This window comes from Anser cygnoides, chromosome 1, assembly GCF_040182565.1.
Source record: "Anser cygnoides isolate HZ-2024a breed goose chromosome 1, Taihu_goose_T2T_genome, whole genome shotgun sequence".
Classification (NCBI taxonomy): Eukaryota; Metazoa; Chordata; class Aves; order Anseriformes; family Anatidae; genus Anser; species Anser cygnoides.
In genome coordinates this window covers 8,164,359-8,190,646 of record NC_089873.1, presented here as the reverse complement: position 1 = coordinate 8,190,646, position 26,288 = coordinate 8,164,359, and the positions used below count along the sequence as shown (strand labels likewise).

At 40.4% G+C, this 26,288-nt stretch overlaps 1 protein-coding gene across 6 annotated transcripts in view; it reads left to right on the top strand.

Moving 5' to 3' along the window:
* GRM3 (glutamate metabotropic receptor 3) overlaps nt 1-26,288 on the top strand; it is a 105,869-nt gene that overhangs the window by 72,967 nt on the left and 6,614 nt on the right. For all 6 annotated transcript variants that reach the window (XM_013180450.3, XM_048062602.2, XM_013180448.3 and 3 more), the window contains 2 exons: nt 221-1,076; nt 20,110-21,176. In XM_013180450.3, the coding sequence (XP_013035904.2) occupies nt 221-1,076; nt 20,110-21,176 (1,923 nt within the window). The remainder of the gene's footprint in view (nt 1-220; nt 1,077-20,109; nt 21,177-26,288) is intronic.

Here is a 26,288-nt window from a genome sequence, read left to right as displayed (position 1 = left end):
ATTCTGGGAATTAGGTGGGCAGCAGAACAGCTATTCTGCACATCCACAGTGCACTGCTCTCACTGGAGAATGTTATCAACATCCTCTATCAGCATCCTTAATCTTTGATTGTCCCAACACCTCTTATTAAAAACCACTATTTTCTGCCTTTCCCTAGATTTTTCTATATGTTTTTATAAATATCACCTTTAAAATTCCATGTTCTTGTCCTTCCTTCCAGGTGGCAAATTTGCTCAGACTCTTCCAGATCCCCCAGATAAGCTATGCCTCCACCAGTGCCAAGCTGAGCGACAAATCCCGCTACGACTATTTCGCACGGACGGTGCCGCCCGACTTCTACCAAGCAAAAGCCATGGCTGAGATCCTGCGGTTCTTCAACTGGACCTATGTGTCAACGGTTGCCTCGGAAGGAGACTACGGGGAGACAGGGATCGAAGCCTTCGAGCAGGAAGCTCGCCTCCGCAACATCTGCATTGCCACCTCCGAGAAAGTGGGACGGTCCAACATCAGGAAATCCTACGACGGCGTGATCAGAGAGTTGCTCCAGAAGCCCAATGCCAGAGTGGTGGTGCTCTTCATGCGAGGCGATGACTCTCGGGAGCTCATTGCAGCTGCCAACCGCTTCAACGTTTCCTTTACTTGGATTGCCAGCGATGGATGGGGAGCACAAGAGAGTATTGTCAAAGGTAATGAGCACATAGCTTCTGGGGCAATAACCCTGGAACTTGCTTCCCATCCAGTTAAAGAGTTTGACAGGTATTTCCAAAGCCTCAGTCCTTACAATAACAGGCGTAACCCCTGGTTCAAGGACTTCTGGGAGCAAAAATTCCAGTGTAATCTCCAGAACCGAAAACCACATAAAAAGACTTGTGACAAGCACTTCACCATCAACAGTTCCAATTATGAGCAAGAATCCAAGATCATGTTTGTTGTGAATGCTGTGTACGCGATGGCCCATGCATTGCATAAAATGCAGCGGACTCTGTGTCCAAACACCACCAAGCTCTGTGATGCCATGAAGCATCTGGATGGCAAGAAGCTGTACAAAGATTACCTCTTGAAAGTGAACTTTACAGGTAATAACTACGCTTTCAGTACGTACAGAATGTCATTGTAATTAATGAAATGTTCATTGGTCACAGTAAAAGCCAGCTGAATTCCCAGTAGCCCCTAATATCAGAGTTCAAGCCAGGGCCATATCCAGTCAGGACCACTCCTGTCACAGGAGAGAAAGAGAGATAGGGAGCATGATGAGGACCCTAAAAAAAGAAAATAGGTTTCTTGCAGCTTCCAGCAGAAGGAAGAGGTGGAGGTGGTAACAGCTGGTCTTGGAAACGTTACTCTCCATCCTCTACACTTCTGTACACCAACCTCCGTTTCATTCATAGCCAATTTGGCTTTTTCTAGGCATGTCTGCAGGCCAGTGACCATTTCACCACCTGCTAAGCTGGGCAACAGCCTGCTATGCCTATGCCAAGAGTTGGCCTTCTCTTCCTCATTTGTTATGAGAATTTACATAATAGTTGACCAATGTCCTTGCAACAGTAAAACAACAATTCCTGCCATAGAATCAGATCATTATAAAATATTTAAGTATGTGGGACAGAGCCATTACCTATGTTATAGATCTCCATGGTCTTTAAGCTTTATGACCAAGTACATAAAGCTAGATTAAAGGTTCACAGGTGAGTTGTGGAGAGGGATTGGGTGATCTGGTAATGATGTTTCAAAACCCTCATTTGAGTGTTGCATGCAAGGCACAGCAACAACTGGCCCAAACAATATGATGCTTATGTTTTGTCTACTCCTAAAGACTGCTATATGAGAAAGAATAGTTGCATACCATCTCATATATAGATGCATAGCCAATGTACATATACCATGTGAAGTACTGTAAATGTATTTCATTCATTTATTAACTTCATGTGTCAAAGAATACAGCAAGGGACAATCTTTTAGACCTTAGACTAAGGAATAGTCTTTAGACTAAAGAATCAACCTTTTAGACCTTATGGAAAATAAGTAACCACAATTTCTCCTCCCCTTCCATACCACACAATACATAGGAAATATTTTCTTATTTGCTTACATTTATCCTCAAAGATACTTGAATGTCCTGAAGTTGCTGAAACAAAAGGGATTTAGGAGCACCACAATTTACAGGAGCTAGGTACTAGCAGATTGATTAGAAGGGATGGCAGTGGTGAGCAATGCCTCAGCAGTTCTGCCCCTGCCAGAGACAATTAGGATAGTAGCAGCCTACCCATTCAGTACATTCAGTCAATTAAGTAACTTAAATGTTTATAATTTTGAAACATTCTCTGGCATTTTAGTGAGTTTAAATGCATACCTTCTTAAAAGAGTTAAGCTTTAGTCTGTTGCTAAACAATCTTGGTTACAGTACATAATTGCTTATAATTTTTCTGTCATGCACTTCTTTAACACCCAAGAATTCTCCCACTCAGCATTTAGAAATAAAGTCAAAATATCTACATCCATGTTTGTGATTGACCAAAACTCCAGGCAAAAATTCATTTATATGCAGTCAGAAATTTTCATTTTAATTTTGACTAAAATATATTTTATACTTCTTATGAATTAGAAGTTGAAGCTGTCCAAGCTAAATAAAGAATAACAATAATTCAAAATCTATCATTTTGCAACTTTGGAAACAGAAGACTATTTGGAATCAAGTGAAATATTTTAAAAGTCAACATGGAAGTCTTTGAAACTCTGAAGAGCTTTGGTTTCTATTAATTTTCATATCCAAATTAAAATGTTAAAATCCCAGTGAGTTATTTTCTAATGACCCTGTTCCATATGTATTATTGCTAGCTTAGAACATGGTTTGCTCATCTCCTTTTTCTATCAGTGCTCACATTATAATGTGAATCCATGTTTTTAATGTCTGCAGTTTTTGAAACCAGATGACTGATTTTCAAGTAGTGAAAGAATCAGCAAGTTTCCAAAGACTTCTTTTCAGTAAGGAGTGAAATTTCAATCCACACAAGTTTTGTCATTAATTTCCATGATACCAAGAATTCACCTTTGCTCTTTTCTGGTTGAAGAAAGTCTCTGGGTGTGTCGTTAACGCAATTTCAGGATCCTCCTGCATGCTACATTTGGTCAACGATCAAATGATCAGTGCAGAAAGAGGATGGCATGGATGCTACCAGCCCCATCAGCTACACTACAACCAAATAAGATTGCAGTTTTTCTCACTTCTTTAAAACAGGTTAATGCACACCCACCACAAGGAATCAGGCAATAAACAGAACAAAAGTGATAACCGTGTTTGCTCACCCACAAATAACTATTTAAGAAATGTCTCCTGTGCTGAAAACAACAGGTACAGATAAGATGAGCCTCACATGCATAAACCTGCAGCAGGTATCACCTTGCAACTTAACATGACAATACCTGACATTTAAGAGTCACTGAATATGTTCTTGCATCCCAATGTGATGGTGCATTTCAAACACACTGGTCTGGGCAAATGACAGGTTGCAATTATATGATTGGTGTGAGACTGTGCAATTTTAGACACTTTTTAACCTTCCACACTTTAACTAGTTTTAGTCATTCTCCAATTATAAGTTTTGGTGAGGATCAGCACTCACAGAGGGAGATTCGGCCCACATGAAATATGATTTGCCCCTATATCTCTTTCAACTGACTACAGAAGGAGCTTAGAGCAACTGAGATTCCCACTTACTGTTTAGCTGAAAGCCTGAGGTAAGCCTCTCAGGCACAGCAATAATGGGATCTGTAGAGGAATACTCAGCATCAGCTAATAGCTGATTGGAGAATAGGACTGGTCAGGAGCTGTGCACTCCCATGCCACTGCTACCACTGACATGCTGTGTGACAGGTATTTCACGAATATCTCTGGGGTCCTACTTATTTCTTCCTTTTCCTTAAATTGAAATAACTCCACGGAACTGAAATGTGGCACAAAGCCACGCTGAGATTTCATTCCTTGTTGTTTGTAAGATATACTCAGCACTTATTTTTCTTGCAAGTCAATAAGATGCATGTGACAAATACGAGATCCTGAATATTTTCTGTAATTTATTATTATACAGATGTATATTATTATTATACAGCCGTAATTTATTATTATACAGCTTATTTTCCATATAAACTGTGTATGCCCAATCCCCAGTTCCCGCAGCAGGACCTGAGAACACAAAGCCCAGCCCATGGATAAACATACTCACTCCTTCTCTGCCTGTTTGGACTTTCAAAGAGATGTAGGCTGGTTTATCTACTTGATCTTCCTATGCTCTTTGTTCCCTCCTAAGGGCACAAGTGCAGCACTTGATGTTCTGAATCATGATGCTCTTCTGCCGATAGAGAGATGCTGGTTCAAGAGGCTGTTAGCTTGTATTACCAGAACAACAAAGAAGTGCTGAACAAAAGCAAAGGGCTCCACAGGAGAGAGCACGGAGTAAACTCAAATTCTCACAGGTGCCCAGACACTTCTTGGTGGAGAGGAGTGTACAGGGAGCTCTTGAGAGGTCTGTGATCCAGGGATGAGCACCAAAACAAGGCAGAGCTCCAAGCATCTAGAAATCCCCTTCCCTCTGAGAGATGGGGAGGCATAAGCAGAAACCAGCTCCACTAATTTCTTTAACTCCTTTAAGCCACCAGAATGAAACAGAAAAGCAGTATTATCATTGCCCACAGCTACTATAGTGAACCTCAGTATTTGACACGTGCCAGGACATGGAACATTAGCACAGGCAGTGCGAAAGAAGTGTCACTGCTTAGGAAAAAGGGACAGGGAGCTGTATAGATGTGCTCTGCCTGTTGCTCCTGGTCTAGCTGCTCCTCCAGGACAAAGGCTACATGGTCAAACCTTGCTCATATCAGGCAACATCCTCTCCTGTGGGTAACCAGAATGATCACTTAAAATGAGAAAAGTGTTGTAAAAGTCAGGTCTGATTTGTCCCCTTTCACCCACTGGACTTTATGACAATTTTTTTATTCCTGCCTGACCCTACATTTCTCTGTGAGGTTTATTTTCTTCTCTGCCTCCCCACTCACATACAAATGTCATGAAATTGAAGCACAAATTTGCCTTCTTGTTTTCTCTTCAACACTTCTGACTTTTGTGGTGAGAAAATACTTTCACAGGCCATTTCTCTGGTAATCCTTCCACTTAAATAGGAAAGAGCTTAAAAGTCATGTTCTGCAACAGGCAGACATCACCTTACTTCTGAGCACAAGGACACTGCAAAGGTCCCTGCTCTGGGATTTAGGCTTAAATATGTCCTGTCAGAAGTCAACTCTGAAGCTCGGTGTCCTACAAGGCTTGCATGGAGTACAGATGAACAAATGATATGAATGCAGTTACATATGCACAAACTTTAAAGGCCAGGTGCATGTTTACAGCACAGAATACCCACTGATAGACACACAGACTAAAGCTAGAGCACAATCCCAGACTCTGCAGCAGACAGCCCTGCTGCTCCATCATCTCGCCCAAGGAGCTCTGCTCATCAGGTCAGATCCCCTTTGCCTCTCACACTCAGTCAGTCAGTCCATGTGGATCTGCTGTTTTCTTTTTGCTAATTTACTCCTCCAAGAGGAATCTGTGCAGAAATCTTTTGCTTAACTCTTCCTAAAGCTTTCAATATGTGTATATATTCATATATAAATATGCATTTGTTTATATACATGTGTATTAAAATGCATATATATTTATGTATGCGTACTGTAGACTCGTAATTTATAGAAGCATAAAGTTGAAGAATAAATCAGGTTGGAAGGGACCTCAGGAGGTCTTTAGTCCAGCCTCCCTCTAAAAACAAGGTTGATTGAAAGATCAGACCAAATTGCTCAGGACTTTACAGATGTAAACTGGCTGAAAATAAAATTTAAACATTTTGCCAGGGAAACATTTAATCCTCTAGCTTGGACAATCACAATGGCAAACAATCAGATTTGCACTCCACATGCCTTCTGTGTCATGCACCGTAGCATGTAAGCTGTGTACTTGGTGAACTGCCAGCAGGATGCAGACATTGCCACCTCTAGGGCACAACTCCCAAATAAAACTTCCATTATAATTTCTCTTGCTATGACAGTAGGTCTGCAGCCTACCTGTTAATGGTGTCAGTAGTCAGAGACCATCATAAAATGTGGTCTGTTCATGATTTCATTTGGTGCCACTTAACACGAATTGGCCTGAGTGAGCAGGAGCAGAAGTGGAATTCTGCTCTCGCCTCCTGAGACGAGCTCCAGCAGCAGAGGCTGAGGTGTGCCAGGTCATTGCTTCCCAAGCACAAGGTATTTCTGCCTCCTGCCACCACTCTGCTGTCAGACCTGGGCACTGAGCTCCCATGGACAAGAAGATGGGAAATGCAGTGTTGGCAAGGTGCAGAGCAGCAATAACTTGTTACAGTCCTCAGGAAGACTGGGAGGATGTTGCCTTTGGCCTTCACCCAGCTGGGTGTCGTTCCTGGAAAGTCTGCAGAAGCCACAGTCCAGCATTGGCCACAGGATTCTTATAGCAGCATATTTAGGTGAAGGTGCCTTGACATCCCTAAAATAACAAGCAGTTCTCCATTTTGGTTTCTTCTAATCCAATATTTATAAAAGCCACCAGTTCAGCTGAACTATGAAAAAAAAAAATGAACGAGAAGTTAACTAGCCCCTGCTTTGCATGCAACTTATAGTCAGCTTTGTTCATATTATTGAAGTAGCCTTCAGGCATCTTATAAATCTATAGGATGCCCAGGTGTGTAAATGAGAATCAGATTAAACATCCTGTGCTTATAGAGGAATGCATGACTGAAAACTGAGCAGTGCTTTTCTTTCAGATCACACATTTGAGAGACAGAAGGCTCAGTAACCTAATTTCTCTAAATCACAGACTTTATGTGTTTGCCTGCTGTCTCTTTTATAATAGTTATTATTTCATCTTTTGTTTCACTGGAAAATGCCATATGAGTCCCAAGCACCTGGTCCTCGCACAGCAAAAGTGCTCGGAGGAGCAGGAGGGCTCAGGCTCAGGCAGCCTTTTCATCCCCCGGCCAAACACACTCACTTTTCCAGTCCCACATGTCTCTCCACAGCCCTGGAAATACCATAGGATTATGATATTATTCTTCATACAGATTTGCCTGTGCAAGAATTCACATGTTCAAGCTGTCAGGGCTGCTTCTTATGACCTGGAAGAGCGAGGTATCACGTGAGAAAAAAGTCTGGTTCAGGATTCCTGCTCCTTACATTTTAAAACCTAATTTGGCTCTGAAAAGCCCAGAGGATGACCACATTCTGTTGTTACCTCCTATAGAAGAGTACTTTAAGACTTCCAGAGGTAATCTCAGTTAGTATTACTCTCATGGTGAGGTGCTGTTGTAGTGGCTAGAAAAGGCAGGGGCTGCACTCAGAACATGACAATGACAGTATTAAAGAGGATGAGGACAAGGACAAGGACATAAGTAAATTGCATAGGGACACAACAGGACAATGTGACACACTGGAAACACAGACTGCTCTTTTGGGCAATCCAGGTGTGTCCTGGACTTCCACAGTCCCAGACAAAAAGGTCTTTTCAAAAGATGATGCAGAAGACCACAGAAAGTCACAAACTCAGATGACTAGTCCCAAAAATAACTAAATGTTACATTATTTTTTTACTAAAAGTCTATTTTTGACAGTTAATAATTGTGCTAGAAAGGCAGAATTGAAAGCATCTTGTACAGAAAAATATTTTTTCTCCTACAATAACTTAATATCACTTCTTTCCTGGAAGACTTTTGCTTCACCTGTTAGAGTACATTACAAAGATATTCTGAGGCTCAACTGACTAAATGGGATCTGGTACCAAACCAGCACAGCTATATTAATGTGACACTAACCTTCAGAGTAGCCTGGTGCTGCAATCTAGACATAGATCCTGAATCCAACATCACTTTCACAGAGCACATTTCCAGGTAAAACTGCCACAACCTGACTGCTGTACTTGTCCTCGTTAAACTACAGCCCAGATGAGCACGTAAATCTATTCTGGCTTTCTGCAAAGCCTGAGCTATTCACCTCAAGCTTGTCTCTGCCTATTTCCAACTCAGTACAGAAATAATTGGCTTAGTGATACAGTCATGTTTCTTTGTCTGCAAGATTGAATCATTTAAAAAGGGAGAAAAGAACTCAACCCAACCCCAAAACATTCCTTGTGCGTTGTTTTGGGATTTTGTTGCACTAACACATATTTTTTTCTCAAAAATTTATATCTACCCTTTCCCTTTGTGTAAATGATCTAGTGAATCAAAAGAACTACTTAGTTTCAGAGGAATGACTGAAGGGATTTGCAGATCCTAACACAAATTTACCTTTCTTATTCATGCAAATATTTTTACAAAAAAAAAAAAAAATCACTCAGGCCAATATATCCCACCTACCTTCTAAAACTGAATTCTTAAAAGCAACCAGCTCTGCACTTTCGTGGGGCTGAAACTCCTTTTCTGTAAGAACACTCTTCACAAACTGACCTTCCACATGATTCCCATCAACTGCAAACTCGATGGAGCTGGCAGAGAAATGTGTTCAAGGGTCACTTTCTTTCATTTCCTCATCTGTTAGATCCACATTTCTAAACACCTCTAAAAGCGTTTCAGAGAATGTCTGCTTTGGCATCACTGCAATATTTATGGGTATTTTGTTAGCAGATACAGGATATAATGTAAAAAGATATTTCATTGCTATTATCTGGGTGAGTCATTTCCTTGTGTTTTCTTCTTCCTGCCATGAAAACACATTTTGTCTGAGGATGTAACAAGTGAATACAAAGAATGCTAAAATTCTTCAAGGCAGCAGGAATAACACACATATTCATGCACAGAGGTATCAGAGCAGAGAAGCTTCTAAAAAATTGGCCACAAAACCCCAGCTGGAGCATGGCTCAGTCACAGAAGACATCCTTTGACTCATTTTCTCACCTCTCGCTCCAGCCACAGAGCAGTAAGTCAAAAGCAATTCAGCTGTTCACCATAGGGATGCAAAGGGGTTCAGTGGTAAGCCACAGTGGTGATTTCTCCAGATATAAGTCTTTAATCTTGAGGCATATAAATCATAAACTAAGATCATTAAGTTGTCTTGTAGGGTCTACGCACCCAAATTCACTAATTCTTCAGTCCATAAGAACAGCACAGAGCCAGAAGCAGTGGTGATGTGAAGAGTGGCTGCCAACACCCAGTAAATAGAAAGCAGAGGTTTGTGTGCCTCCCACTCTGAAGGACCCATCCACCCCAGTCTTACATCCACTTTTCATTTCCTACAGTTTTGCTTTTCTCATTACAAGCCCGTCTTTCTACTTGCCAATTCATGAATCATCTCATCTTAGTCTAATGGCACATATATATCTATCATTTTCCCTGCTGAAAAAATTCAAAAGTACTTCTGAAAGCTGAGAGACACTCTCTAAATGTGTATATGCTATCAGTCCTCAGTTCAACAGAGGTTTCATGCTGTACATTTTCCTATTTGCTGCTACACACAGATTCCAGACAATTTGCTGGACAACAGAATAAGCTAATGCAGCAATTCCTTTGTACATATGAAATATTTACCACTTCTGTGGCTGAAATGTGAATCTCAGCTAAGACACATTAGTCTTAGCCAGGGAAAGAAAAGCTCTGTGCTCAGAGGAAACAGGGAATCTGTTAGTGCGAGAAAACTGGGTGAAGCACAGCCCTGAACAAAGTCTTCACACAGAATGTGTCCCAGAAATCCCGTGTAATCCTGCAGCTGAGAGTGTACGGACTTTTGGGGTGGAAAGTGATTTGTGTTAGCTGCATCTGATGTCACTTTTGACTCCGTGCCACACTATCAACCACACTCTCATATGGGAAGGTTGCATCAGGAGACAGACATGCTCACTTACTTTTCTTTAAAATTCTAATTTACTTAACCAAATTAGTATTACTTCATGTATGATTGCTGATTTTGTATTAGCGAAATGTAGTAAACAGAAAATCCAAAAGCAGCAATCTTTTCCTACAGAAGGGGAGGAGAGAATCTCCTAGTTTTCAGTAGCAACACTGGTGAGTTGGGGCATCCATGACCAGGAGGTGGTCCCAAGAGATAGAGTAATTCTTCTCTCCATTTTTCCTTTGCTCCCTTTCTTCCAGAAGACTTTAAAGTCCTTGTAACTTCTTGTTTTCTTCTTTGTCTTTTCACCATACACAGGATGTTTTGCATATGCTGTATATATGTTCTTCTTTCTCTTGATTATCCTAAAAAAAAATCCTGTCTTGTTTCCAAGCTTGAATTCATTTAGTGAGCAGCAACAGATCCTTTCTGTGTGTACATCTGGAGCCTCAGGCATCTACCTGTTCTTCAGCTACAGAATTCTCCTACTCTCTTCCTTTGGGAAAACTTTCTTTGTGATTCTTTACCTTTTACAGTTAATCTTAAATTTACTACAAAACATTAGAAAATGCTTGATCGTATGCAAATGTAGCTGGGCATGCTGAACTCTTCCAGTCTAGGCAGCAATGACATAGCTGCTTGCACCAGCAGAAAGTTGGGCTCTTGTGATCCCTTCCAATGTTCCATTGATGTAAGTAACCATACATTATGTGGCCCTCATGCTCTTGAGGATGAAAGATATGGCAACAAGCAAATTTTACCTACAGAATCTCCAAAAGTTGATTTTTTTTCCATGGCATTTATGTATGGCCCTGATGGATGGAGCAGCTGATCGTTGCTCCAAATCTTGATGTCAGTTCAGTAGATTTTTCCAGTGGGTGATGATAGACCTCCACCAGACAGTGGCAAATTAGACACTGTTATGAAACTGCGATTGGGAACTGATTAAAAAATAATAATTAAAAAAAAAAGTACTGAAAAAACTATGCTAAACTTCCTCTGTTACATTTACACACATATTTGAATAAATAGATAATGACTACTAACTGAAAGTCCAGTCCAGTAACTGACAGAATAATTAAAAAAAAAAAAATCTTAAAGGTTCTTTAGAAAGGAAAATATCTCAAGTCAGATGAGGGTTTGAGGCAGTGCTGTTAGTATTCTTTCTAGATCTCGGAAACGCTTTATCAGTCTAAGCCTATCAATGTGTCTCTGCTTCAACCATTAAACAGGCAAATAAATCAACATTTTCTTTTTACATTTTCCCCTGAGGTCCAGAGATTGCTGTTGCTGAACTGATTCAGTGGAGCAAAACATTAGCAAAAATGATTCTGTGCTCTCAGTTTTATCTTTTCTTCCTGAAAGCAGAAGAATTTGCAAGTATTAATAGGACATGCAGCTTGCATGTTGTAGGGTAATGCACATCAGTGAACACTGATGATGCAGGGATAGGTGATGTGGTTCCTGCATAGCTGGTGTGTGATATGCATGAATAACATCAAAATCCAGGTGTTCTTATCCTTTATCTCCCTATCTTTACTGAAATTCATTGTTTTGAGCACCCGCTTTCACATCTAGATTGGCTGACTCAGCATTTGTTCATTCATGAGACACACTCTGCTGAATGCTGACTTAACCTGTCATTTTTATTAGATGTGCATTTCTAGTTATTGCTTTATTATATGGAAATCAGGAAAAAGAAAAATCCAGAATCAAATTTTACAAAGGGAGATAAATCACATTTGATGTACATAGGGGGCTTAACCAAAAGCATTACTTGGATGATTTCTCCATCACTGGCCAAAATTCAGCTCAGCCAGCTTTCATATCTTCCTTAACATATCTAGTTTTTTGACCTAATAAGAGAAATATCAATGGAGAAAGCTCCCCACTTTCCTAATGGTAACTCAGTTTAGCCAGAGCTCGCCTTTGGAAGTGCCTATTTCTCCCCACTGATTCTAGGAGAGTTTCTCTGTAAAACTACACATACAATGTAAACATCCTGATTAAGTTTAAATTAAATAAATATAAGCCACTTTTTTCACATGCATATTACATTCACAGAGAAATATCTGATCTTCTGCAGAATCTTAACCATAGGATGCATGAAACATTTACATTTCCAGCTGAACTCCAAGTTTTCTTTGTTGGTCTTCCACCAGATGTGCCAAATGTTATACCTGAGCCGCATAACATATCTGAGCATAAAGGTTGCTATTTGTGTTTTACTATAGCATTGTTTCTTTATTCAAGCTTTGAAAAATTCTACCACTCCTTTATTTCCACAAAAGGTTCAATAAATTTGAGCTTCAGTTATTTCGAAAAGATGCTCTCCTTAGAATTCACTGCTTCATGGTTTTATCTTCCTACTGGAAATACAATTTCATTTGGCAAATTGCCTCATTATTAGCAATTTGTAGGGTGATTGCTGAGAGTTTTCAGCAGCTTTTTAACAAAAATAATAGCATAGAGCCATAAGATTTGTAGGAAGAGGCAATACTCTTATTAGACTGCCCACATAGCTGTAAAAAAAAAAAAAAAAAAAAAAACTTTTGGCATACTGTGTCTTTGTTGTGTCTTGTCTTGCATCTTCATCAGGGCCTTGTGTTTCCAAACTATATATTTTTAAAGAAGCAAACAAAAAGCTATAAGCAATCACTTTGCAAATAGATAGCAATGAGGCATTTTGCAAAGTGAAATTGTGTTTCCAAAAAGGAAATAAAAACCTGATATACTGAAGTCCAAGCAGAGTTGTTCCTTCAAAATATTTGCTCAAATTTATTGCTCAAATTTATTGAGCAATTTTTCTGATGACCTAATGGAGTTACCTTGTGGCTGAAAGCTTGTGCATTTCTTCCATCTATAGACTGGTCTAATGAAAAAACACTGCCTTTTATTACAAGCTTGAAATTTCTTGAATTTTAGACCATCATATCTACAGCATTACTACTACTAAACACAATTATAGCATTATAAGTAATTAAATTTATGTCAACCAACCTGATTTGGGAGTGTTTTCTTATCACGTCAATTAGGAAATAACTGCCAGAGGGTCTATTTCAAGGTTCATTTGGTTCTGATCTCTAAGGGCAAAATATCTAGCTGAATTATTCAGAGCACTGTCTAGAAGCACCTCCCTAATCCTCAAATCCCCACAGAGGAGTGAATGTTTTAACCACCTTCCTTTAATATTTTAAAAACTGAATCTATTCATGTTTCCTTCAGGCTGATAAAGAAGGACAAAAAAAATTTGTTAGCTATTCAACACTTCCTTATCCACCAGCTACTGTATGCAATCTGGGGGGTGCAATTAGCATGTTACAGAATGGTTCCTCCAAAACCAGTAAGATTCATGTCCCTGTAACTTAACCAAATACCTCAGTTTGTCCAAAAGCAAGTGAATTTAAAATAAATAAATAAATAAAAATGCAGCCTCAAACTCCTCCAGCCACACCAGAGAGTCACTGAGAAGCAAAGTGTAAGGTACATCACAACTTCCCATTGCTCAGGTTAAATGAGAATGTCCTTCACCCAAAAGTCCACATCAAGCACAGGGAACTCCTAACCCCTAGAATGTAGAAAGTCTCAACCAAAATCTCAAGGTCTGAATGCAATGTTAATGTTCTAGTAAGTGCCAGATAACTGCCAGGGCATTTCAAAAGGTACCAGAGGCCAGCCCAGAACTTGTGGTTCCAGCTCCCAAGCTTTTGTTCTGTCACCCTAACAATGGTCATAATTCTTCATAATGGGATTGGGTTCCCCTTGCTTATGTTTACAAAATAACTAGTTGGCCTGAGGGAGGAGTTAGACAGTTTAAAGTCATGGTTTAATTTCCTCTGTAATTACAAGTTGATTGCTAGTATAAATTACCCTGCATGCATTTTGCCTCTCGTGCCAGCCATTTCCTAAAGTGGATAATCTTAAATTAAAAATTAAAAGAGTGGTATCAATCAAAAGGCATTGCTATGTTGGAATCTCAAAATTCATTCATATCAGTTATCAACCAAGTACACATAAGGAAAAAAAAAAAAAAAACAGCTTGGATGTTGTTGTTTTTTTGTTTTGTTTTGTTTTTCAAATTCTTGATTTATTTTCTAGTTTCTAATGCAACTTTAACGAAAGAACTTCAAGAAATTTTAATTTCAGGGGATATATTTTGTATTTTTAATGGAGAAATATAATGGTTGTTAAGTATTCATAAGTTTTTGCCTTCCGTATCTCAAAACAGTGAAACACAAATCCTTTAATTAAGCAGAAATCCCCTTTTTAATTCTCTAAAAAACAAGAGTGATTTACTAATGAAAAACATCTCCTCGATGAAGGGTTGTAACTTAACATCAAATTCATTTTCCCTGAGACTTAAGGACAAAATCTTATGCCCAAGAGCTGCACAAGCAAGGGGACAACACATACCTGAAACTGTAAAGCATTACACTTGGGGGAAGTGTTTCCTAAGAAAGGTAGCTAGGGAATTTCACCTTTAGCCAAACTGAGGAGAATGACAAGGTAAATGAATTCCTCTAATCTTTCAGACCCTTCTTAGTTTCTTTTGCCAGTCTCCACTTTACTTTTCTCCTGGACTGTTCTCTCTGATAGTCCCCGCAGCAGTCACAGCAGCCTGTGGGGATAGCTTGCAGGAGATACATCTTCCCACGTACTTTGCGGAGAGCTCATACAAGCTGCTGTCACTTGGCTCGACCAGCTGTAGGCCTTTCTGGTCCAACTGACTGGGTGATATTCATCTCACCCTACTCACTCAACCCAACGTCTCACCTGGACACCTTTACTGTGGGTGTATCTGAACTAGTCACTCTCATTATGGTTTGCAGGAAAAAATAATAATAATCATTAAAAAAAAAAAAATGGTACAGTTCAGCTGACTCTAGATGAACCCTAGAAATACCTCACTTTTCTAGGATAGGAGCTTGGGATACCTAATTCATGTGAAGATATCTGAGTGGTAGACCTTTGCAACTAGTACCGGAGAAACATTTCTGTGTCTGACTACTGCAAACCCTAGGAGGGTCTATGATGTGTTAGAAGTCCCTACAGCAAGTGATTTTCTAGCCCGAGGGAGGAACCATAGAGCTGAATGGAAAACAGGTAGACATAGAAAGGAAAATTACATTTGTAGAAGACTAACCAGGGGTGGTTGTAACCAGCTGCAATCCTGTGCCCCTCTCACAAAATTTCCTGACATTGTCCATGTCTCTACACATTTTCATGTACCAGACCACTCCATCCTGCCTAAGCTGTTTCTGAGTAAAGCTGAGCCAAGAGATAAGGCATCCAAATGCTTACGCATCTTTTTTTTTTGAATAAGAAGAATCAATACTACCCATGACCCAAACACATCCAGAAATAATGGTGTGGAGGTTATAAGTGACTGCTCGTCTGTGTGAAAGCTGATATTTTAAGCCCATTCATTCATTATTAATTGCGGAGAGGTACAACCCAGTGACACCTCACTCTGAGTATTCCTTACACTAACTTTCCAATTGCCAAATTTCAGTGTCTGTCCTGCCAATCAGGTGTGAAACCAGCTGCATTATGCTGAGGTAGAAACAGGAGTGGGCGGATCAGGTCTCCATTACTCGGTCTGAATGTTCAGCCAAGAAGGAATAAGTCACTTTGACCTCAGCAAACAACATCTAGCTAAAATTAAAAGAAAATTAAAAGATATATGGATTCCTGTGGTCCTTTGTGATACTTTTCAAGATAAGGCATCATACATGCAGATGAGTCTGTTGAACAAACACACCATATCCTGTTGTTATATTATTACTATGTTTTTTTTTTTCTTACAGTGTTTTAATAAGGCATTGCCCAGGATATGCAACAGGAAGGGGCAGAGAGCAACAAAGCTATTTTTCCATTGAATACATAAATGCCTTGTTTTGCTGTATTAAGTCAGAAGTTCAGAGTTTTTGCAGCACTTTCTAGTGAGAGTGAAAAGATTTTACTCAACTTTCCAGAAACTCCCATCTGTTCCCTCTTTACATTTGCACTTGTTTTTAATCCCACTATCTCCTTAAAGTCTATTGGCTGAAAGTCTTTGGGGCCAACAGGCTGTTGAAGAAGGTGCCTTTGGTGCACAAAATATTCCTTCCTACATTTCTTTCCGTACCTTGTGAAATCCCACAGCTTTGCAAGCTGCCGAGCTGAAAAACTGCAGAGCCTTCATCAAGCCTTGTTATTAATGAATTGCCTCCTAGCTACTGAGCTGTGCCTCTGATCTGTACCTTGCTTTGAAAGGATGCACTCTGCAAGCACGGAACAGATGCGTGTTTTATCGGCTATGAAAGATGTTCTCAGATGTAGGCATACATGTCTTCGTTCTACCAGGAAGCGTTACAGATGTTATTTTCTATAAGACAACATCTATACACTCAGCTCTGTGCCAGACACATGCAAGAGTCTGTATGCAAAACATCCTTCCTGGCCCTAAGACGTCGCTGGCAAACAAAGCTCTGTCTGATTCCAAACCCATTAAGATGACGCTCATTTCTTCCTAGGCTGCCCTGTCCCTCAACAGTTTCCTTGTGCCTAATTAGGATTTAAACTGCTTTGTTTTTTTTCACCTACTCATCCCTGGTTGAAAGATCCTGAAGTATTTTTCACCTAACTGACACATTCTGCATTGCAACTGGCACAAATGACTGCATTCGGATACATTTCAGAAAAGATTTCCCATACTGCCTCTTAAAACAATGTTTTACTCAATAATTAAATTAATCCTCCCTTCAAACTTTCCTTCCGAATTATTTCTTGTCACCAAGAGCTGTACAGCATAGACATGAAAAATTATAAAGGTTTCCAAATGAAAGTGACTGACTTGCTTCTAACTGCACATAAGCAAAAACATAATGATTTTATACTCGTGAGTTATGTGATAGAAAAGATGATCCCAACGTAGGAAGATAGAAATGAAATTATATAATTTACTATATAAAAGCTATGCCATGTTCTTATCCATACCTGAAACTGAAATAGTCATAAAGCTGCACAGTCTTTCCTCTGTTATTTGAACCTGAAGGAGTTTTGTCCCCCACTTCTATAATTGCATCCTTCTCCTCTGATAGGATTTCTTCACTGAGCCGACAGATGTGGGCTGCCTGCACCACGGCTCCATAGGTTTCTGTCTTCTGCACTATGTGTACCCTTTTCTCCTGTTCTCATAAATGTCACTGCTCTTATACCTTCATTGCAAAACTGCTGCAAGCTGGAGTACAAAGCATTGCTGGTTTACCTTTAAGTCATTTTTAATTACCCTTTCTTTTCCCTGATAACTTCTTTTATAGAATTTCTCCTGGATAACTTGTTTTACTTAAGGATAATTCACTTCAAGAAGTGCATGGGGAGGAGATGACTCCAAGATACTGCTCAAAGGAGTTGAAGCTTGTATTGTCAATCAGATAGTATGGATAGACCCAGAGGGTCTTGCCTCTAATCTCCCAAGGGAAGAAAACAAAACACCTTAGCCAGAACTCTGAAAAAGTTCTGGCAGAAATGTCTGTTTTAAATATCACAGGTTTACTTACAAAACTGAAATCTAGCTATGAAAAAAATCTCAGAGTGATATGTGACATAGCCTTGACATTTCATCTCTGGGAAGATTATCTGCTAATACACACAAAAAATATTCTTTTAACCTAGAAAATAAAATCTTATTTTCTTATGGATTTGTATTCTTGCATATAAACATCTTATTTTTATTATAATCTTTAGATCCACTTTTCTGAAAACATGTCTTTTTGGAAGAGGTGTTACAGGATCTAGAATATGTTGATAAATATCAGTTAAAATGCCTGAGTGATTTTACATAAAATCAGTAGGTATATTAATTGCTGCCACCCAGTGGGCTCATTTGTATGCTTTGGTTCACCATAATATAATTTAATACATCGTTGTTTGGGTAAATGACTTCATCCTCTCCATTTGAGAGAGTGCCATTTATTTTCCTCTATCAGCAGCCACTAAAAATGAATGTTTCCAGCTACAAGCTGTGGTTGATCTAAAACAAATTGTCCTACAAAAATCTTTTCATCGTATTTCTAGTGTGGAAACAGCCTCATGGAAAGTGAAATATATGGGAGCTTCAAGCTAACTGTATGTGAGATTACCTGCTTTGCCTTCTGGACCTACCTGCAAAATCCAAGGCAAATACTTAGTTCTGTATAAATGACAAATACTCTAGCAGAGTTACCTGCAGCTCCACTGGTTCCAGCAGAAGTCACCACTTCTCAGCACACCTCAGGACGTGGCCTGTGTGACACCGAAGTGAATAAATTGGCTCTTAAAACTGGGCTGCTGTGTTAACAATTTCTACAATCTATATAAGTGTTATGAATAATGAAATAAGACAGTGGCAATGACAACACATTATTGAAGAGCTGTTAAGTGCTGCATTATGATTTCATTTAATGCTGCTTTTGGCTGAGAGAGCTTGCGTGCCTATGTGTGAGGAGGAGGAGGGACTGAAGGGAGGCTGCTTAGTATTCTTCTTGTTGACCTATATTTTTAATTTAGCTACTTGTTTAATTTAGAGCATGTTATTTCCAGGAGGACTGGCCATTTGGAGGAGTATTATGCTGTCCTTAATTTTTATGTACTCAGAGGTCTTGTTGGGCAAGACTGTGGTACAACTTGACGCCAAGAGTGAAGAAAAAGAGAGAGAAAAAAAAGTCCACTTACATATTCCTGGGTTACCCAGACTTATTTTGTAATCCTGCAAACCAAGGCTGTCCACCACTGCAGTGGATACAGGTGAGGGGGCAAAATGCAACAGAGAGCAGGGATAAGAACTGGAACTTAAAGTCTTGAGTCTTGGCTCAAAAACAGAAGACTATACATAGAAATAAATTATTTTCCTACCTTGCCCTAAGGTAAAAAGAAGGTTGAGGAAGAAGCACGCTTCCAGATATAGCTCCTGGGGAGGTCCAGCTTGTGTATGAACCCTCTAACCAGGGCTTCTGTGCCAAAAAATCACTGTCCCTTTTGCTGACTTTAGTGGGAGTGCCGCAAAGTAAGGTAATGCTCTGTAGGAGAAAAAGGTGAAAGAATTTGGCCTTAGTGGTTTACAGAAGCTAAATAAATCTACTGCAACAAATCCAGAGTATCTGGAGGTTGAAATGGAGGAATATATTACATCCATATACAATATTGCTGGTGCTCAAGCACAGCATGGGCACAGATGCAGGGAAAAAGATTTATTCCAGCAATGACAGTGGAACCACTTCTGTAACCAAAGACACTGGGAATGAAATCACATTTATTGCTCATCAATGGCAAAAAAAACACAACACCCTTTTGCTTCCTGCCTATAAAGCCATTCACCTTTGATGCTACAGAAAACGACCAATAAATCACATGGTAAATGCAATTTCCTCCTACATTTTTAATAATTCTTCATTCCCTGCATGAACCTCAGCTGGAGGAGAAATAAAAACTCTCCAGAGCTTACCAGTTGGAAGTGTTACAATATTGACTTCCCACAGAAGGTCACAGATCTAGCTTGTGTTTTTTTAACCTATTCCCAAAACAAGATATAAGACCAAAGCAGCACATGCTGGGATGTTCAGACCAGACAAGAAATGAAAAAGATGGGAAAACTGAAGCAAAGTAGAAGGGATTCTTGAATTCATACAACATAGGGAGAAGTTAAGAAGACATAATAAGAAATTGTTGAGGACTTCATAGTTACTTCATCATCATCATCACTAATACACTATTCAACTTCATTTCAAACTGTTGGTCTAAAAACTGATGTTTATGGATCTGACCATTTAATATTTCTTATTCTATGATAGCTGAATTTCACCAAATAACTCTGAGACTGAGTTAGAAGCAGACCTCTTTGTTTCAAGAAATAATGTGAAAGGTCATGATTGTGCATGCTGGGGGGAAAACATTGGATAATTTATTTGTACCCAATAAAAAGATAAGTACGTTGATAATCTAACATAACTCTCCACATGCACAACTATTTCTCATTCAATCAAGTGAAATAGAGTTCTATTATTTGAGTTCTCTGTTTCTTCCAAGTTCAAACAATGCAAAAAAAAAAATCTGACAGATACAGACTTCTTGCCTTACCTGTTGGCAGTTGAGTTGGACTCTGTAAGCAGCCTGGTGGCTATGCTTCCCAAAGAGATGAAAAAGGTCAGCTGCTGTTTTGACACTAATATTATCTTTTTTTTTTTTTTCTTTTCTCATTTTTTTCCTTCACAGCTCCATTCAACCCTCCCAACGCTGCAGACAGTATGGTCAAATTTGATGCCTACGGAGATGGGATAGGCCGATACAACGTGTTCAACTTCCAGTACACTGGAGACAGATACTCCTACGTGAAGGTTGGTCACTGGGCAGAAACCTTGTCACTTGAGGTGGACTCCATCCACTGGTCGAGGAGCTCTGTCCCTGTCTCGCAGTGCAGTGACCCCTGTGCTCCTAATGAGATGAAGAATATGCAACCAGGAGACGTTTGCTGCTGGATTTGCATTCCCTGTGAAACATACGAGTACCTGGCTGATGAATTCACCTGTGCAGACTGCGGGCCAGGAAAATGGCCCACAGCTGACCTGACTGGCTGCTATGACCTACCAGAAGACTACATCAAGTGGGAAGATGCTTGGGCAATAGGTCCTGTTACCATTGCATGCCTGGGCTTTATCTGTACTTTTATGGTCATTGCAGTGTTTATCAAGCACAACAATACCCCCCTTGTCAAAGCCTCTGGCCGTGAACTATGCTACATACTGCTCTTTGGGGTCTTCCTGTCATACAGCATGACTTTCTTCTTCATAGCCAAGCCTTCTCCAGCTATCTGCACCCTGCGTCGTCTGGGGCTAGGAAGTTCTTTTGCTGTCTGCTACTCTGCCCTCCTGACAAAAACAAACTGCATAGCCAGAATATTTGATGGTGTTAAGAACGGTGCCCAAAGGCCTAAGTTCATCAGCCCCAGCTCTCAGGTCTTCATATGCCTGAGTCTCATTTTGGTACAGATTGTGGTGGTGTCTGTGTGGCTCATCTTGGAGGCCCCTGGCACCAGGAGGTACACTCTTCCTGAGAAGAGAGAGACTGTCATATTGAAATGCAATGTTAAAGATTCCAGTATGTTAATCTCCTTAACATATGATGTAATCCTCGTAGTTTTATGCACTGTGTATGCCTTCAAAACAAGGAAATGCCCAGAGAACTTCAACGAAGCCAAGTTTATCGGTTTCACAATGTATACAACGTGCATCATTTGGCTGGCCTTTCTCCCCATATTTTATGTGACATCCAGTGACTACAGAGTAAGTCTTTGGATATGTGTTTCCATAAATCATGTACACCACTTTAGAGGACCCTGTCATCATTCATTCACTAATAGTTTCTCTCAACATCCTTTGTCCCCTGGATCCCTCGCAAACAAACTCTGTTTCGATGTTAATGACCACCCAAGAGTATTACAAAATTTTAGCTTATTTCTAAGAAAGATGGTCTCATTTTGAACTGTGTATGTATGGCTGGAGATGGAAGTGATTAGTACTATCAGTCTGATTGTGATAGAGACATAACATAGGAATTAAATATTCATACTAGTACATCAGTATGTGGAGCTATAGTCTTACCAGAAAAAAACAAGATCACAAGCTAGAGTGAGTCATAATGAGTTATTTGGTGCAGGTGGCCCTTAAATTAAAAACTGAAGCAACTAGTCCCCTTCTTTTTTTGTTGTTGTTTTGTTTTGTTTTGTGTTTTTAATTTCTAACAGATTTTATGCTTTAATATAGAACTTTTTAGTTTCTCTCCACTTTGTAGAAGATAAAACACATACCTCACTGAGCAGAAAATATTGGTCAGACTTCACCAACAACCTTAAAAAATACTAAATTGTTTAAATTGTCACATATTCGTGCAAAGCTTCAGGTTCAATAAGATTGTATTTTTGGACAGAAGGAAATTGTCTCAGAAAAAGATTCTGATCTGCTCCACTGGAAATCTCACAGTTATTATGATGTGAGAAGTGACTGATGGAGTTGGGCCTTACAACAAATTATGCTGAATTAATTCAACTTTCTGCCCAGAAGGGTAGGAGACTAACTTAGGGTGCAATTATTAACAGTAGTATGTACAAGAAATAGCATGTAAAACTGGAGACTTAATAATGTCACTTAACATGCTTTTAGTGTGACCATCCTGAACCAGTATATTTAGTACTATTTTTCTCAGCTTAGGAAAGGTACTGAAAACCTCGAGAAAACAAGGGTAGATAACAAACGACCACAGTAAGACACGCAGAGTGACAGTAAAAGAGCTAAATATATTTAGTCTAGACAAGAGTAAACCCAGGGAGACGTGATCATAGACTATAAATAATTTCAAGGCAACAAAAAGAGAGAAAAGAATTATTCAGTCTCAGGAGAAGTTAGAATGGAGAGTAATGACTTGAAGCTAATGAAGGAAAAGTTTAAGGTGGGCACTGGGGAAAAGCTCCTGACACTCAAAGTAATCAGAAAGATAGACACAGAAGGAGGGTAATATTGGTGCAGACTGTCACACAAGTGGGCAGCACAGGCACTAATGGTCAAGAGGAGAATGATGATTGTTCAAGCAATATTTTTAGCCTCGTCTCCTGAGTGGGATTTTTCAGCAGCACCCATGGGGATTTAATTTAAATAAAAAGTTCCAAATAAGCCAACTTGAGTCCTACTGAGATAACAGAAAATTGACACCTTTTTGATACTTTCATGACATGTCAGGAACTTTTTGAAAATCCCATTCCATATGCCTACATTTTTGGCTTTCCTTTGAAAATCTCTTGTTTACTTTCCATGAAGTATCACATGTAGACTACAAATCAACCTGTGCCATCCTAACGTATACTGATACTGGTGGCATCACTAATGACCAGTCTTAGAAACATAATATTAGCAAAGAAAAAAATAAACGCTGACTGGCTTGAGATTCATTACTAGGACTCACCCTTCTGAAAAAAAGGGGGAGAACTCCTAGAAACGTATCCTGAGATTTGGCGTTGGCCTCACTGTAGTTCAAAAATAACAAAAAAATAGATAGATAGATAGATAGATAGATAGATAGATAGATAGATAGATAGATAGATATAGTACTAATCCCTACCAGTAATGATGTGGAAATGTCCCTGCATGAACCCTGTATGAGAAGCACCAGACAGCATGTTAGATGTGCTGGGATGGCATACATCTTTCTGTCTTACAGATCTACCCACCAGACAGTCCTGCTATTTAGCTAAGGCCTCCTCTACTTTGAGAAGGGTTTATGGTATAGCTGTGTTTTTTATTTCTAGACTAAGCTTGCTTATATTTTCAAGACCAATATTCTTTTTTCCCTGAATAAAATAAATTTTACCAGCAAATGAAATTCTGAGGGAAGAGTTTACAGTTGAACTCATGGTGATTCAATCATGAGGTCAGCTTTGGGATTTTTCCACACAAAATTTGTCTTCCCATAAGCACCGAGGTTGGAGAGGACCTCTCAAGATCATTTCAACCAACCTTCCCTGCTCAGAGCAGAGTTACCTTCAATGGGTTGCTCAGGACTGTGGCCAGTCAGGTGTTGAATATCTCCAAGGATGAAGACTCCACAGCCTCTGTGGGCAATCTGTACCAACGTTTGACCATCCTCATAGTTCCTTATGTTTAAACAGAATTTCCCTTATTTCATTTTGTGCCAATGGCCTTATGTCCTGTCACTGGGCACTACTGGGAAGGGTCTGGCTCCCTCTTCTTTTCTCCCACCATGAGGTACATACACACACCGATAAGATCCATCTCAGCCTTCTCTTCTCTGAGGCTGAGCAACCCCATCTCACTAGTGTCTCACTAGCATTGAGAAGAGGGAAAGGAATGCTTCCCTTGACCTGCTGCCAACACTCTGCCTAATGCAGCCCAGGAGGCCATTGACCTACCCAGAGCTGCAAGGGCACTTTGCTTGTTCATGATCAGCTTGCTGTCCACCACAGTCCTCAGGACCTCCTCTGCAAAGCTGCTTTCCAGTTAGTTGGCTCGCAGTTCATACTGGTACATGGGGTTATTCCGCTCAAGCTGCAGGACTCTGCTTTTCACTCCAATGAACTTCATGAGTTTCCTACCAGCCCATTTCTCCAGCTTGCTGAGGTCCTACTGAATCACAGCTATCTCATGTATCAACCACTCCTCCCAGTTCTGTTTCATTTCCAAGCTTATTGAGGGTGCACTCGCACTCTGTCCCATCATCCCAGCTGTTAAGGAAGGTGCTAAGCTGCATTGGCCCTGGTATCATCCCCTTGGGTATGACACTAGTGACTGACCTCTGGCTGGATTTTGTGCCACCGATCAATAGCCTTTGAGCCAGCAGCCCAGTCAGTTTTCAGTCCACCTCATTGCCCGCTTTTCCAGTTCTTCCTTCGTCAGCTTGTCAATGAGGAAGTTATGGGAGACATTGACAACTACCAGCTACTTTCTCATCACCCACACTGCCAGTCATTTTGCTGTAGAAGGAGATCAGGTTGGTTAAGCAGAAATCCTCCACCTTCTGCGGGGAAGAAGACCACCTCCCAGTCTTCCCCAGTCCTCCCCAGGCATCCCTGCAGCTCCAGCACTGCAGAGCTGCATCCTCCCCCAGGAGCTCAGTCTGGTTTGAGCCCTCTGACGTGCCAGGTTTAGTTGTCCCAGCTGGGGACCATGCCCTGTGGCACATCACCATCACTCAGCACACAAATATAGCCTTCAGCATCATTTCTAACCCTCTTCTGTGCACACTTCTGCATGCTGCTGAACCAGTTAGCTGCTCAGCTCTTACAGAGGGCTCCTCCCAGCACCTGCAACACAAGTGCCCAACCCTCCTGGGGCACAAACTCCAGCACTCTTTGATCAAGGGCAGCTGACAGCTCCTTAGGAGCTGCTGGAGGTTGGTAGAAGTCACAGCTTCCTACAAGGATCCTTTTCCCAGCAGCAGCAGCAAGACACCCTGATGTTCCTTGGAGACTTCCCAAGAATCCCTCAATGATCCCAGAACTAGTTCCCAGAAAGTCCCAGAAGCAGAACCCAGAAACTGCTGCATTTGGTGGCTGCACTCTCAGAAATTTAAATGAGAGCTTCTGGAAAAGATTGATGCTATTGATTTTTATGCAGCAGTCCACACTGATTTCATTGAGGCGTTATCCTTCAGAATCAAAGATACAAAGAAACCTGATGTGACTGATAAGCACACATATTTCACAGCTGCTCCAATACTTAGCACACCTGAGGGATTTTTTTTTTTCAACCAATTACCTCAGACAAAACCTAAAGAAATGCAGATACACAGGAAGGGAAAAGTCTGGGAGTTAGATTGGTTATAATGAAATCGTGTGTCAGAAGTTTCTATTGTATAGACAGTTTCTCCCTGCATTTTCTTCACTTTCTCACTCCCCTGCCTGGGAGATCCTGGCTGCTCTAGCAGGATTTCCTTGGCTCTGCCAGCACTGGGGTCTGTGGGGCCAGGTTACACCTGGAGCCTCTGAATGACACAGGTTAAAAGACACCCTGGGGGGACTATTTTTATCCCAAACCATTTCATTGATCAGGTGTGTAATTGTGTCCGCACAGCTGAGCTGCTCCCGAAGGCACAGACCATATCTTGAAAATACTGGATGGATGTTTGTTTTATTAGAAAACTCCTAGTCCTATTTTACCCGTACAGTGCCTGGTTCAAGACCTGCTCAGACGTGACGGCAGAGGCCTGGGGACCAAACACAGACTGGTGACCTAGAAAGTGCAATTGGGAATGTTAAGGTGTCCCTTTCTCTTGCTGTCCCTATAGGGTCTTCCATGATCCCTCCCCTCATGAGACCCGAGCATCCTTTCATTATACCTGCCACATCCACCTTTGGTGATTATTAATTATATGTGATTATTAATTATATGATCACACAAATTATACTCACTGCTGACAACACACTTGGTGCTCTGTGGATATATAAAGCAACAAAGTCCATTCGCTACTCCAATTTTCATTTTGCAACAACTATTTCTGACGAGGAGACGTGAGAAGCATTCCCATGGAAGAAGGCTAATCTCCAAGGACTGCAGGAGTGTAACTAAGGCAAAACGAGTCATGGATGTATGATCATTCAAATTAAGCAGTAGAGTTTATGGCAGTTTAATTCAACATCTTAATTAAGGAATCTGCTTGGAAGAAAAGAATATAAACTGAAAATGAGGCAGTAAACTGGCACCTAGTTGTGAAAAAAGGAAGATAGACAGTGACAGAAAAGCTATGCTAACAAATGGCCCACGACAACTACTCCAAAATCCTGTAGCCTTCCAAACAATTCATTTCTCAGCCCAAGGGTTCCTGACTCAAAGTCAGGGCACCTTTCAGGGTCAGCCTGGCAAATGTCACCAGTTCTTAGGCTTACTCAA